Below are 16,090 nucleotides of genomic sequence, written 5' to 3'. Positions count from 1 at the left end.
ACATAATATATGCAATGTTTATGAAATGTATTTTAAAAATTGTCAAGGTGCAAATACCTAGATAGATAATGATTGATACACAATATATTAGATAATAAAGACATGAAAGAATCTGAATTACATCAAAATTAGTCTTTCATATTTCTTTTGAAAGATCAGATGTTCTTAGCTTGTGATATTAATAATTTTGATCTTGTTGTTATTCAATTTAAAGTTTAGTTTTGTAATATTATTTTTTCTTAAGATAAATCTATATATCCACTCCTATGACTATGTCAATGAGATCCATCAAGTTAGGGGTTATGTAATATGGGCTAAGATGAATATATGGAGCTTATTTGTTATGTGATTATCTTTTTACTCAAACCTTAGGCTTATGAATTTTGACCTTCTTCACAAAGCTATGACGATGACAATTTTTCTATGGTGGGAATGATAATGAAATATGAAAGATAAGAGAAAAATTAAGATCAAAGATTGGATGGAAAAACTTAGATATAATAAAACTTAATAAAATGAATTTTGGTATATAGAACAAGTTATGTGTTCAAACGTACACCTATATCTAATTTATAATTAGTCGGACTTCAAAACTTAAAAAAATGAAAAATATTTAACATATCACTATCAAACCAACTCCATGCCTTGGGTATTGATGTTACAAACCCAAAAAAAAAAAAAAGTATTTATCATTTATAGAAAAAAAGTTATGCATTTTGGGATGCACATCACTCTTAAAAAATGTTGTTTGCAGTAAAAAACTACTATTGGAGGGACATGGAAAAATCAATAAAATTTTATTCAAAAAAATTTGAAAAAAATATATTTAGAATCTTCAAACAAGATCTTAGAAACCACTAGTTTACATCATCTTCAAATTCTTAACGGTTTAAAAGTTATAGGTGTTGGAAAGTGAAGGTTTTTTTTTCAAAATGTTCATCTAAGTGTCAAACTTGGTCAAAAAGTTGGAACCAGTATTGTGAGTTCACCCTAGAAGATGCTTATAGGATAATAAATATGGAAGAAAATAAGGGGAGTGGGAGATACCTAATTGAGAGTTTGGCTTAAGATTGTGGAATCTTTTTATAAAAATAAATTCTAGATGCTAGTTTAGGCTCTACTTTGACATGTGTTTCTTGGATAGGAATTATCAGATCATGTGAAGGTTTAGAATGATGATTGGTATTAGGAGGGATGTTAGGAACTTGATATGGAGATGAAAGGGAACTTTGATAAAGTGACAAGGATACTTTTCTCTAGACTTATGATAGGATCATGATATGGAGTGAAACGATACTTTTCTCTTGAATTAAAATATGATCATGAGGTGGAGTGAAAAGGATAAATTTATCTTAGTTTGTCATGGAGGAGGTACCTAGGTCTTGTAGTGGGGTAGGGTTATGAATATTTAAAAATCACAATATCTTGATCTTGCAATGGAACAAATGTATTGGGAAGGATACTCTTATCTTAATTTAACATCTTAGTTGTACAAGTTGTTGGCTTGACAGAAGAACTTTAATTATGATTTGGAAGGGGGCCTTTGGTTTCTATGGAAGGTATGACTTGTTCTAGACAAGCTATGATGTAAACATTCAAGCATACAAAGTTTTTACAATAATTTTGATTAAGCACCTTGTATTCCTCTATGATGAAAGCATGCATTAAAATGTCCTATCAAAATCAATCTTTATGTGAGGCTTCCTATCAAGGGTTTTATACATGAGGTAATATTTTTTAATATGGTATTTTCATTACTATTGAGCCTCTATCCTACCAAGGACATGCACTCTCATCCATCATCATAGCTATTATGGAAGTGGGAACACCAACATGAGGTTTGACTTAGGAAAACCCATATACAACATGTAAAGGCTTTCATATTTGCATTTTTTATCATTATCTTGATCCTTTGTTAATATTGTATACGCAATTATTGGATTGTGCGTATAATTATTATTTTGTATGGGCATCGACATGGTACACCCTTGATACAATTATAGTATTTTGATCATGTAGATATTACATACTTATCAATGTAATGGTTTACACATGTATCACCCCAACATGATGAACCCTTAAAGACTATTTATGCATATTTGACCATTTTCATTTTTTTGTCAAATCTTAATGTGAAAGTGAGTTTTAATGATAATTTAATGGCAATTTAATAGTTAGTATATAAATTTTCCTTATATGTATTTAAAATATTGGCAGTTGCATGACTTGATTAGTGGGATCATTTGGGAGATTTTTGTTATGATTTAAATTATTATAATTATATTTTATTTCAAAAAGGAAATATTAAATCGAGCTTATATTATTAAATTAAGTATTATACTTAGTTTTATTAGCAAATTACTTCTCCAAAACCTTGTTACATTGCAATTTGGATTTTCTCATTGGGAAAGATTAATTTGAAGGATTTCTATTAGTAGGAGCTTATTGAAATTTTCTTAGTGAATTCTTCTTGTTGTCCAAATGATTTGGTTTTGAAGATTCTAGCTCAAGTTTAAGTTAGGAGTTTATTTCTCCTTTGTTTTTTAGTTTCATTTCTTTTTTATTATATAAGAAGGGAGAAGGCCCTGAACCTATGAAACAACAAGATTACCACACAATAATGTTAACCCCGGCTGGGAACAACCATCCCACAAAACATAGAAACAAAGCCCCCCATATCAAAAGTAATAAAAAACATTCATATCCCTATAGCATAACTTGCTAAGTCTATCAAGTTTTCTCATGCAAAAAGGATTTTGACAATCTCAATAATGCCTTCAGTGCCAGGTGTTGTATCACTGATTCAATTATGAACAAATTTTTTATGGGTATGATGTCGAGATATGGTAAAATCAAGAAGAAAAGAAAGAAGTTGGCAAAATAGGGTAAGGAGGTGAAAGAAGATGATGATGGAGATTGGCAGATGGACACCTGGGAAACTCAAATTGATGCGCTCTAGAGGAACTGGAACTTGATAAAGAAGGATTAACTTATGTTTGGTTTTTTTTCTCTGGTTCTTTGTTGTGTTTTGTTATGATCTTAAAATGCTTTATATGTTGGGCCTGCGTGCCTTTATATTTGGAATTTATGCTAAAATCTAATAATGTTATGGTTTTAGTTTCATCGTTATTAACTAGTTTCATTTGATTTGTATGAGGAAAACAAAGATTTTATTAGTTCATTCCCAAATATTTTATATATTCCTCAATTTGATTCATTATATTTTGCAAACCATATTAAATGAATGGTTATGTCATCAAAATTCATAATGGATGTGTGAAATATGAAATTGAATGTGGTTTTATAATGTTGGTTGTATGAGATCCAAAAGGGTATCTTCACATTTTTATTTTGGAACTTTAAATTTAAGGGGCTTTTGAAGGTCTATTCACAATGAAAAGCCATAAACATGGTAATTGGGGAATTTTATGAAATGAACCAAAAGTAGAATTTGATGAATTAAACATGATATTATAATGTAGAATGATAGAAAATATATATGATATTTCAATTTACGATCAATTGGATCCATTCTCAAGGTTTTTTGGCCAATTGGGAATTTTACATAAAATGGTGAATAGTGACATTGTATGTGTTAATGCATTGAGTTTTATTTCATTTTGTCATTCGTGATGAATGAGATGAGCTTACAGTGTGGGTGTTAGAGTTGGTTAAGGAAGTGGCTCTCAATGTGGGTCAAGGCACAAAGGGGTTGGAAAGATAATGTAATGGAGAGAGAGTAAATCAATTGAAAGCATAAATAAAAGTATTGAGGTAAAACAATTAATATGATGATTTAGATGCCCCTTTCTTTTTGTGAGTAATTTTTTAGCCTAAGGATGTATTGGGAAGACCTATCCATTTGTACGGAATTGATCTAGCATGATTAAGTCTCCTCATCTTGATGATAAGGCCACTTGGTTTCATTTGAACCATCACTTTGTCGTATGTGATAACACTCTTATTTACAATCGCTAATATCAAATAGATTATGTAGACATGAGTAGATCTCTAATATGGTTCCATGGATATTATACTCTCTTGATTGTTGATGTTGTATTAAGATATTGTATGTCATGTATGCGCTGTGTATAGCATGTGTAAGCATAGCTATCCCCATGTTTATTCTTGTTTAAGTGTTTGGGCCTTGTGTTTGTGTCCATGAGCATGATAGGGTGGATCTAAAGGTTCCGCTTGGTCAATTTTTGTTGTAAAGGCTCTTGGAGACTAGTGAACTTAGCTTTGAGTATCAACATCAAGAGTTGATCTTCTCTCCTTACCTTTCATACTTCTAGTTATTTATTCCATATAAAATACAAAAAAATTAATATAATTAAAAGATAATGATGAATTATATATTGGACACTCCATATGTATATTAATATAATTAAAAGATATTGAAATGAATTAGAACAACTCTATGTCAGTTAGTGTTGGTCTTGGACACAGTCTCTTGCATTGTATATTTCTCTTCTCAATGAAGAATCTTGGTAAAGTGTATAGGAAGACTTCATTTGGTTCCTAAAATGAATCTAGAGGTGTCTTATATAACCTTAGAGGGTGATTCATTCCTCTCTTAGTTATTTCAAGAAGTCTTGACCAATTTTGTGAAGATTAGAGTAGTTTGGACACAATCGGGGTTCATTAAAGACAATTTGTAAATCATTGTAGAACCTTGTAATGAGGTTGAATTAAAATTTAGACTTGTTTGAGAGTTTTTCTATTCATATTCTAAAAGTTTAGGGTGGATCGTATGTGACTTGGGTCCACCCAATCTTCTCCTTTACTTGTAGGTGTCACCTAGTGACTAGAGGTATAATTTAACACTTTTTCTCCTTACCTTTACATAATTTTCTTATTCCTTAATTTTTTTATATGTACTTGTACCAAACCCATGTGTCAAAGGTTTCTAGGTAATCATTTTGTTAATCTTGTTCACTCACTACCATGGATATGTGCATGTTTGAAAGACCTATCAACAAAGAACACCAAAGTAGATTTCGGACAGTAGAATAAATTGAGGATACTTGAACATGTGGAATAATAGGGTGTGTCATTATAGTTACTCCTAGGTGCACTAGTATCTTGACAGGTTGTCAAGATCCTTCGTTGAATCCCTATTTAGTAGTTGAGTCTAGCTAGGCTTTTTGATGTAGGACGATCAGTTCGACCTTGTTAGAGGTGATTTTTTAGAGGTCATAGTTTCTAGGAAACTTCTAAGGGTTCTTCAAGTTGTTTTTATTAGTGTATATAGCATTCATGTGTTAGTTGGTGCTTGCTAGACCTCATCCTTCACACCTAGGACCTAGGACAATGTCTTGTTTTCCTAGTAGACTCTTATAAGTTCTAGGAGGGTCTTTTAAGTGTCTAATCACCTTTTTGACCTTGCAATATATTTTTAGGGAACTTATCTTATTCTTGGTAAGTGTTTAGTGTGTTAAGTCTTCTGTTAGTACATTGTTTTTTATTAAGTATAAAATAGGTTTTGAGGGGACCCGAAACCCATTACAACAAGTTTTGAATGGACCTGAAACCCTCAAATTTTTCATGGGTCTGAAACCAACAATGGAATGCTTCAGTAAGATACAACATAGACATATAGTAGCCCAACCACAACCTAACCATACACATTAAGCGTTATAGAACTTGTGGAAAAAGAAGAAGGCCTAAACCACCCCAAAAGAGTATAGACAAATATGAACGTAGGGAACAAGGCTCCCTCAGCCATAATCATGGGTTATATCTAGCTCCCACAACCTTATCCTTGAGAGTGATCCATACTATGAGAAACTTGCTTTTCAATATCTCCACCTCCACAGGAGATAAAGGAAAGAAGACAATAGAAAGGTCATCATCAACTTCCTTGCAGCCAAAAGACAGGGCCTCATTAGCTCCCTAATAGCACTTCTAGGCATATCCAGTAGCATCTTACTCCACCTCAATAGGAGAAAGGTCACATCTAGCCACATCCATCTCCCCCTCCATAGAAGATAGGGTATTGTACTCTCTTGATTGTTGATGTTGTATTACGATATTGTATGTCATGTATGCACTGTGTATAGCATGTGTAAGCATAGCTATCCCCATGTTTATTCTTGTTTGAGTGTTTGGGCCTTGTGTTTGTGTCCATGAGCATGATAGGGTGGATCTAAAGGTTCCGCTTGGTCAATTTTTGTTGTAAAGGCTCTTGGGGACTAGTGAACTTAGCTTTGAGTATCAACATCAAGAGTTGATCTTCTCTCCTTACCTTTCATACTTCTAGTTATTTATTCCATATAAAATACAAAAAAATTAATATAATTAAAAGATAATGATGAATTATATATTGGACACTCCATATGTATATTAATATAATTAAAAGATATTGAAATGAATTAGAACAACTCTATGTCAGTTAGTGTTGGTCTTGGACACAGTCTCTTGCATTGTATATTTCTCTTCTCAATGAAGCATCTTCGTAAAGTGTATACGAACACTTCATTTGGTTCCTAAAATGAATCTAGAGGTGTCTTATATAACCTTAGAGGGTGATTCATTCCTCTCTTAGTTATTTCAAGAAGTCTTGACCAATTTTGTGAAGATTAGAGTAGTTTGGACACAATCGGGGTTCATTAAAGACAATTTGTAAATCATTGTAGAACCTTGTAATGAGGTTGAATTAAAATTTAGACTTGTTTGGGAGTTTTTCTATTCATATTCTAAAATTTTAGGGTGGATCGTATGTGACTTGGGTCCACCCAATCTTCTCCTTTACTTGTAGGTGTCACCTAGTGACTAGAGGTATAATTTAACACTTTTTCTCCTTACCTTTACATAATTTTCTTATTCCTTAATTTTTTTATATGTACTTGTACCAAACCCATGTGTCAAAGGTTTCTAGGTAATCATTTTGTTAATCTTGTTCACTCACTACCATGGATATGTGCATGTTCGAAAGACCTATCAACAAAGAACACCAAAGTAGATTTCGGACAGTAGAATAAATTGAGGATACTTGAACATGTGGAATAATAGGGTGTGTCATTATAGTAACTCCTAGGTGCACTAGTATCTTGACATTTTGTCAAGATCCTTCGTTGAATCCCTATTTAGTAGTTGAGTCTAGCTAGGCTTTTTGATGTAGGACGATCAGTTCGACCTTGTTGGAGGTGATTTTTTAGAGGTCATAGTTTCTAGGGAACTTCTAAGGGTTCTGGAAGTTGTTTTTATTAGTGTATATAGCATTCATGTGTTAGTTGGTGCTTGCTAGACCTCATCCTTCACACCTAGGACCTAGGACAATGTCTTGTTTTCCTAGTAGACTCTTATAAGTTCTAGGAGGGTCTTTTAAGTGTCTAATCACCTTTTTGACCTTGCAATATATTTTTAGGGAACTTATCTTATTCTTGGTAAGCGTTTAGTGTGTTAAGTCTTCTGTTAGTACATTGTTTTTTATTAAGTATAAAATAGGTTTTGAGGGGACCCGAAACCCATTACAACAAGTTTTGAATGGACCTAAAACCCTCAAATTTTTCATGGGTCTGAAACCAACAATGGAATGCTTCAGTAAGATACAACATAGACATATAGTAGCCCAACCACAACCTAACCATACACATTAAGCGTTATAGAACTGGTGGAAAAAGAAGAAGGCCTAAACCACCCCAAAAGAGTATAGACAAATATGAACGTAGGGAACAAGGCTCCCTCAGCCATAATCATGGGTTATATCTAGCTCCCACAACCTTATCCTTGAGAGTGATCCACACTATGAGAAACTTGCTTTTCAATATCTCCACCTCCACAGGAGATAAAGGAAAGAAGACAATAGAAAGGTCATCATCAACTTCCTTGCAGCCAAAAGACAGGGCCTCATTAGCTCCCTAATAGCACTTCTAGGCATATCCAGTAGCATCTTACTCCACCTCAATAGGAGAAAGGTCACATCTAGCCACATCCATCTCCCCCTCCATAGAAGATAGGACCACCTCTATAGGAAAAACTAGAGTAACCACAAGAAGAAAAAAACCAAGCACGATGAGAAAAGCCATGGAACCAAAAAGGAGATATAGAACTTGTAATAATTAGCTCGCCAATAGAACTTCCATGCATATCCAGCTCGCTTGTAGCCAAAAGACAGGGCTTCATCAACTCGTCAATAGCACTTCTAGGCATATCCAATTCCATCCAACTCCAACTCATTAAGAAAAAGTTCACCTCCAATCACACCCATCTTCCCCTCTATAGAAGATAGGACTATCTCTATAGGAAAAACTAGAGTAACCCCAAGATGCAAAAAATGAAGCACAACAAACAAAGCCATTGTTGCATGTTGACAAGTCGTAGTAATATTTTGATTTGAGATTTAGAACTTGTTTGCGATGCATATGTTTATCTTAAATGTATAAAAAACTAATAATATTTCTATGTATTGTTATGTTATTTGGCTCATATCCTTGAGGGTTCCTTGGTGGGGTGTTACAGAATACAACCCTTTTCCCTAATTTTGTACATCTATAGATTAAAATTCTACTATGAAATGGGTACAAGAACATAAAGAAGATTGTCACAAGTTTCAACAAATTTAAAATCAATGAAAATAAATAGAGTAGGGTATCCATCACCCATGTAAGACTATTTTAGGATGAAATTTTTAATGATAGATCTACAAGACCTTTGAATTGTATTCCAACCCCTTTCTATTAGAAAAAAATTATTTAGTCTAGGGTTTCCAACAATTAACTCCAAAATATTTCTCCCAAAGTTTTAGATTAAGATTGGTCTTTACATCTCTATTCTAGATTTGGCTTATTGTGTTTTCTATCTATTTTGAAATTCAAATTGTTAGTTTAAAAAATTATCATTTTGTCATTATCGACCCTAGATTTTATGCACACACTTCACAATCTCAATTTTATTTTGATTAATAAAAGGTGGGATAGGCCCAAACCTTTACATGACCTTTAATCAACAATGCCTAGGTGCATGAGGAATGTACACCTAGCCAAAGACCAAAAATTCAAAAAACACCATAAAATAGCACGAAACCACCCAATGACTAGACAAAGACTACAGATAGAACCAACAAATGAAAAAACTACCGACGATCCACCAAAGACACAAAGGGATCATGTACTTAGTAGAGGCATTATGCTCTTTCCAATCTTAACATAGACCAACGACTTTACCAAAGAAAAAAAAATTCTTGTTAGAGTCCTTAACAAAGGCCAAAGCACTAGAATTTGAAGTAGCTTTTAGCACTGAGGTAGGGGGCTCCATTGTAGTAGAGGGAAACATTACATGCCTCTTTCAATTCACTTTCCTACAATCAATTTCCTCTTGAACAACCTTCAAGGAATCAAAATTCTCTAAGGCCATCTCCTGGCTTAGTGCAAATATATCATCAACTTTTCGCATTAGGTTCTGTTGGCTATCCTTTCGCTCCATCACTGCCTTACTCTCATTCATCTAACACACCTTTTCACTAAGGTAATTCAACTTCTCCTAAACCTTATCCCATTTTTCTAATTTTATACCCATATTACTAGTAGCTTCCAAGACCCATTTGTCCTTTTCCAACATCGCCAATTTATCAGTATTAGCTCCCACCTTGGCTATTGCCTCAAACCTATTCATCTTTCTTATAGCCACGCCAAACTACATATGAGAAGAGCTATTTAATAACCAATTCATGGTGCTCAACACTTTCTTCTATCTATGATACCTTAGCATCCAAACTAGGGGGGCTAGGATTAGGATTGGGGACAACCTGTTTAGAAGGAAAGGGAACAACCTTTGTCTAGGCTATTAGAGACTAGTTAGATTTTGAGGTCGAGGAGGACTTAGATTCCTTAAACACATCCTCCTCTAATTCTAACAACTCGACATCCTTTGAAGGTGGATTGGGGGAGATTTTTTATTTCACTCCTCTAATAGGGTTAAAGTGGGTAGGAACTAGCTCGGGTTTATATGAAGAGGCTGCATTGGGGTCAAGTTTCACAAAACAGGTGCCTAAGAGCTCCACCACTAAATTATGGTGGTAAAAATTGAGTAAAAACAAATAAATTAGGGCTGTTCTAAAGTCTTGGTTGTTAGTAGTTCAATTCTTTCATTGGCTTCCTAGTCTATTGCTGGTAATGCTCCTGAAGTTGTCTCATGGTCTTCGAGTCTAGAAATTAAATATAGTTGGTTTTTGGATGTAAATGATTTCCTATATGCTTGGTATTGTTCTACTCTATTTTGGTGCAGTTTTAGTGGTTTTGTGTCTAGCTTATTCAAAATGTTTCTTTTTTGTTGTTGTTCTTTTTGATTTTCTTTGCATTAAATATGTTGCTCTTTCTTTCTAAATTTTCCTTTAATCTCCAAAACAAAAAAGAAAGAAAGAAAGAAAGAAAGAAATTAGTTATTGAAATTTTTTTATCTACTCAAGATCCCAAATCCATAACCATTATAGATTCGTGTCAAATTTGCTTATGATGTAAAAGAGGTTTTTTAATTAAACATTGAAGAGAGGACTCAAATAAATTTTAGAGATCATTGGTGGCTAAGTTCTGTCTCATGTAAAGCAAATGAATATGATCAGAGACAAAAGTATAAAATGGCATTTGACGTCTTCTGACAAGACTGATTCAAACTAATATATTGTATTTCATCATATTTAACATTTACTTCAAATTATTGAATAAACATCGAAACCCTAATTCTCGACAAGACTATGAGACAAAGCTTCGAACTTCAGAAAGATTTACAAGTTTCCCAGTCGGTGCGTACAGGTGTCCATTTGGGACAATTAGGGCTAAAATAGGAAGCTGTGACTCTGGAATTAAGAAGCTCGACGATTGGAGCAAACTTGACACAGCGAGGTACCTTGTATTGATTTATAGATGCCCCTCGGCTTAGGGTATAATCCATCAATTCCTCAAATGTCCCACTTTCTACTATTTTTATCTCCAGGGGGGCGATGGATTTGTCGGCGGATCTACCCTGCCTGTACACCGAATTTAAACTCTCTTCCACGGTGAGACAACACTGCTGCAACACCTCAGCAGGTACTTCCACATGCGTTGCATTGTTGAGCTCCCAGAAGAGAACGTAATGTCCCGGAATGCTAGATACGTCTGCGTAGCTGGTGTACTCAATCACTCGAGCCCCATAGCTCTCCAGATGCTTCGTTGCCTTGTCCATCGCGTTTTGCAGCTCCACTTCATCAGTTTTGTCCGAGTCAATGCTCAACATTACATTTTTTCGGCACACAAAGTGAAATTGTGGCGCCGAGTTGTGGAAGCCGGTAACCCTGAGCACGTCTCCCACTCTGTAACGATACAGCCCTGCACCGCAACGGAGGAAACTGAATATTCAATTGATTAGGGTGTATGGAAAGTACAACGTTAATCAATCACGAACCATATTGGGTATAGAAACATGTTCAGAAAATCAGTATATAACATTTACTTTAATCATAGTTTTACCTGCGTATGTTGTTACCACCAGTTCGTATTCTTCCCCTACTTTGACGTCAGCGAGTTCAACGAGCTGTGGCTGATTGTCGGTGTGTTCATTGTGATTGTCGCGGCGAATGGGAAGGAATTCGAAGTAGCCCATATTGGGCATGATTGTGTACGACACTTCCCACGGTTTGCTGAGTGGGTAGAGATTGAGGCCGAAGTAGCACTCGGAGGAAGCGTACATCGTGCACAGCTGAGGGAGTCCACCGCTGTAGAAATCGAGGGTGGGAATGTACTGGGCCATGGCGCCTGTCACGATCACTTCAAGGTACTTTGTATTAGGCCAGAGTCTCTTAATTATTCCCTCCCATGACTCCTTTGAGCACTCACGCTCCATGAGATCTGCCAGCTCAGGATTGGGGCTCATTATATTCATTACGGCCTTTCTTACTGAAGGATTGGTCACGTCTTCCTCGCTCGGGCTTCCCATTCGAATGTCCTCGCAAAGCGACCGCCAGTGTTGTTCCAGGAAATGAATTGCTCTGAGCAAGCCCGAGGCAAAGACGGCTCCTGCCCTGAGAACTTGTTTGTTTTGGGCAAGGCCACAGAGGAGTTGAGCATACATGCTCTGGTGGGAATCGGGGCACAAAATGGCCTCCATGGGGCTGGTGTAGACATTGTAGGGATCAAAAGGCTTTTCTCTGAAGTGCTGGCTCTTGTAATAGCTCGTTAGGACTGGCCGAGCTACTAATCCACCAGGAGTCTTTGTTTCAGATTTGATGAAGAGGAAGTACATGCCTTTTCCCTTGTCCAGCCCCTTTATGTACCTGCCACACGCAATTTCCATACTTCAGAACCCTATTTATTGATTGGAATCTGAAATCTCTCTCTCTCTATATATATATCTTTAATTGTAAGAGTTGAGTGAGAAAATACTGACTGGCTCATGACAGGCATGAGAAGGCTGTAAAGAAGCGTTCTCCGGTCTAACTCCTCTTCAATTGTGGGCATCAGCTTGCGTTCTCCAGCGGATGTTCCAGAGCTGTTATAGAAAATCAGACCAAACAAAATAACTTTGAATCAAATGGCCACTGCAAACATTAACTTAACACACATAACGCTATTTGACTCAGCTTAGCTTTGGATGAAATATTAGAATTTTCTTTTTTATTCACCTGGTGAGAAATTCGGAGACTTGATGAGATGAAAGAATAGGAGACTTATCCCCGTTAGCGATTCTTACAATATCAGGCTGCAGATCCTCATACGTAATAACGGGCAAGAGGTTTTTGAAAGACTCCCTATCAGTACAACCATTGAGGTCATAACGCTTTAGGTATTCTGTATTAGCGTTCCTCGTCAAAATCTCAGAAAGCACTTGAGCCTGCACTTCATCAGTATGTATGGTTACATTCTCAATGAAGTCCAGAGCTTTCTTATCATTATCATTGGGAATTGCAGTGCTGTCACAAAGCATGGCTTCGGACATCCTGATCTTTATGAAAAACCTAAAAATATATCCTGAAGGACTTGAATGAGGGCAAGAGGGAAACTAGACTATAGACTCAAATCCTACGATTGGATGATTTGAGGAATTCGTAGTTAGAGGGTTGTATTTATAGCTTTATTCAGGCCGGCCCTTGGCGTAGGTCAAAACTCTCGTATAGGGCATATCATAAATTCGGAAGAGATGCATTCAGTTGAAAGTTCTTGGAGGACAGCCGTGTCAGTAAAGAAAAAAAATGTCTCACGTTAAATGAAAAGTTAACCCTTGCATGCTAAATTTAAAAAAATACTGTTAATATGGTCTTTCAAAGTTTTCAAATATTACTCAAATTTTCGAATAGAGTAAAAAAATTTAAATATGTTTAATGGATAAAGTATATTTACTTTTGATTTCTATTTTCTATTTTTTAATTTTAAATAATTTTAATAATTTAATGTTTTGTACAATAACTTTTGAAGTTTTGACAAAAGTATACTTCATTTTTTTCATTAAATTTAAATAATTATCTAGATTAAATTATTGAAAAGAATCATGATTATTTATAAATTATTAATATATTGTTATTATTTTTTCCAATTTTCAGATTAACAAAGTATATAATTTGATTAAAATAAATATTAAGAAAGAAAACTGCTAAACTATTTTCAAATTAATAAACAAAATAGAATTTGAACTTTTAAAAGGTTCCAAATTTTTATTTTAACACATTTTATTTTTACAAATGAATCTTACACTATCTTCTTATGCAATAAACATAGCATTTGAGTTTGTGTGTGTGTGTTTGTGTGTGCTGTGTCATTCAAAGCAAATAAACATAGCATTTGTGTTCAACTCAAATATTAGGATTAAGAAAACAAGGATAAAGTAGAAGTTTATTCTAAGGGATGATAAGCAAGGTACATACTAAATATAACTATATTCTTATTTTCTTCTATTTTTATAAATTGAGATAGGTGGTTTATTTCAATATTTACATAAATTCACAAATATATATGTCAATTTAATTTATAGATAGGTATTTAATAGAAGAAATATGAAAAAAAAATGAACATTCTATTTATGCTTTCTACAAAAATGTATACAACAATTGTAAAAAAATAATTTATTATTGAATTCTATTAAAAATATCTCATATGTTATATTATTTTTGGAATAAAAAAATTTAAAAATATAAACTTCTTTTTTTTCACCTTTTAAAACTAAATTTTCAAATATTTGTACTAATATATTTCATATTATCAAATTAAGTGCAACAAAATAAGATTTAAATGTTTCTAAATCAATTTCAAAAGAATATGATTATATTTTCAATTTAGTACAACTTATACTATATCAGCGTTAATTCATTTTTCTAGTCAAGGGTCTTCTTATGGTGGTTTATTGGTCTAGGTTGGCTTATTTCTTCTTCTATTTTCTATCCTAGCATATATTTCCTTTGGCATCTAGTATTAGCCAAAGCTATTTACACCTCAAGCATTCAAGTTCTATGTTGTTCTGCCACATGTCTAAATACGTCTCAATTCAAGGTGATTATACTCATAAAAAATTTTGGGATGCCCTTCAAAACCCACTAGATATGAAAATGAAAGCTTAACTTTAGATTTGGGACCACTGTTTGTTTTAAAAAAAGAGTAGTCAGTATTTGTAGATCCAATTTTTTCTAGTTAATTTGCTAATATCTTAAAGGGTTTGGACCCTATAACCTTATTTACCTACTTAGAACATTAATTTATTTTTCTATCTAGGAAGTGAAAATCTACTCTATGTTCACATGATCTAACTCTTATGAATTTAATTTAAAAAAAATTATTTAAAAATTAATCTAAAAATGTTATAAATAAAAAAATAGCATAACATTAAAAAATTGCTAAATAAAAACATATTATTCAAAAATTAGAATTATATACTAATTTTAGAAAATATAAACAAAATCAAAATATATTATGTAAAATTTATGACCATAATCATTATAATTTATTTTTTTTAATACAATTGATTCACAAGGATTACATTTTTATAAGAAGTGAATCAATACATTTGACATCATTTAAAAGTGAGAAAATTGTGTTTTGAAAGCAGATGATACAACTTTTAATCACATTGAGTAGGCTAAGTACATTTTTTATCTATTTGACAAAGAAAAGATAACAAGAGTTGCAAACTTCCTAATCAAGGTACAAAGTAGAAGCTCCAAGATGTTTTTAAACCTTGCATGCTTTCTGATTTGGTAGCTATCGATGGGTTCAATAGGTTGTTTGGCCTCGTAGACGTTATTAAAAACCTTCATTCATTTCAATTGTCTTAAGAGATGCCTTTTCAATAAATAAGAATAGAGGAAATTGTTTCAATTGTATAAATCTATACCTCCATAATTTTGAAATAGTATCTTGTATTATAAGCCATATTTACTTCTAATTCAAATAGCCCAAAATATTTTGAGTGTAAAAACCTTCCATTAAGTATAAATCTGTTTGGGAAATATTCTCCTTATCATATGTTCAATCTTCTATTCATTCAATTGTTTAAACATAATCATTTATAACACCAAATATCTATTATAATGTATTTGTAATGTATGAATGATATTAATGTCTTAATGTATTATGACTAGCTGTTTACTAATTCAACCACCTTCATTTCCCACGTTTCACTCCTCTGGTTTCCTTAAGCACGAAATGGTTTCGTAGTTACAGCGGCTGTTGGCTTTGAAAGTTGATTATTTCATCCTTTTGCTGCGATGAAAGCTTTTTAAAGATATTTCTATTCGCAGCTGTTTTCCATATAGAAATTGATATTGTCCTTTTTTCAAAAGTGGCCAGAACAGCAGTACTTGTGGTTGGCCGAATTTCTCTCTAAACATAATCATTCCTCGGACTGCCCGGCCTTCATGAGATTTTGATAACTACAAAGAAAGAGTTTTAGAAGGACCGCATTGGTCGTGGTCTCTCTTTCACTAACTTTCAAACATGGGAAATTTCCTTTCAGATACTTCGTGCATGTTAGGAAATGATTCTCATTCGGGTCATCTAAATCTGCACTATTCCACTCGTTGTGCATATTACCCATGCGTGTTTCCTCCAGTACAAATGGTCGGCAAGGACGAGAGTAAAGTTTCAATGGCGTGGCGAGACTGAACACTGAAGAGATAAAAGAAGGATGA

The 16,090-nt window shown here is 33.8% G+C and overlaps 1 protein-coding gene across 1 annotated transcript; it reads right to left on the bottom strand.

The window, feature by feature from the left end:
- Window positions 1-10,584: 10,584 nt before the first annotated feature.
- LOC131065470 (indole-3-acetic acid-amido synthetase GH3.5) lies at window positions 10,585-12,987 on the bottom strand. Its single transcript, XM_057999970.2, has 4 exons — window positions 12,599-12,987; window positions 12,364-12,465; window positions 11,448-12,250; window positions 10,585-11,306 (listed from the first exon to the last, which is right to left on the bottom strand). Exons 1-4 carry the CDS (start codon window positions 12,910-12,912, stop codon window positions 10,714-10,716), a joined length of 1,812 nt encoding a protein of 603 aa, XP_057855953.2. The 5' UTR covers window positions 12,913-12,987; the 3' UTR covers window positions 10,585-10,713.
- Between the last annotated feature and the right edge of the window lie 3,103 nt (window positions 12,988-16,090).

This window comes from Cryptomeria japonica, chromosome 4 (genome assembly GCF_030272615.1).
Source record: "Cryptomeria japonica chromosome 4, Sugi_1.0, whole genome shotgun sequence".
In the NCBI taxonomy this organism is placed as follows: domain Eukaryota; kingdom Viridiplantae; phylum Streptophyta; class Pinopsida; order Cupressales; family Cupressaceae; genus Cryptomeria; species Cryptomeria japonica.
Note: the sequence above shows the minus strand (reverse complement) of the source record. Positions and strands in the feature narration are given on the sequence as shown.

Bases quoted from the DNA above. Each gene is read 5' to 3' on its own strand.
- LOC131065470 (XM_057999970.2), bottom strand. From the start codon at position 12,912: ATGTCCGAAGCCATGCTTTGTGACAGCACTGCAATTCCCAATGATAAT. The intron at 12,251-12,363 runs GTCAGTATTTTC...TGCGTGTGGCAG, and splicing joins CTCATGCCTGTCATGAGCCA to GTACATAAAGGGGCTGGACA. The intron at 11,307-11,447 runs GTAAAACTATGA...GTTGCGGTGCAG, and splicing joins GGTGGTAACAACATACGCAG to GGCTGTATCGTTACAGAGTG.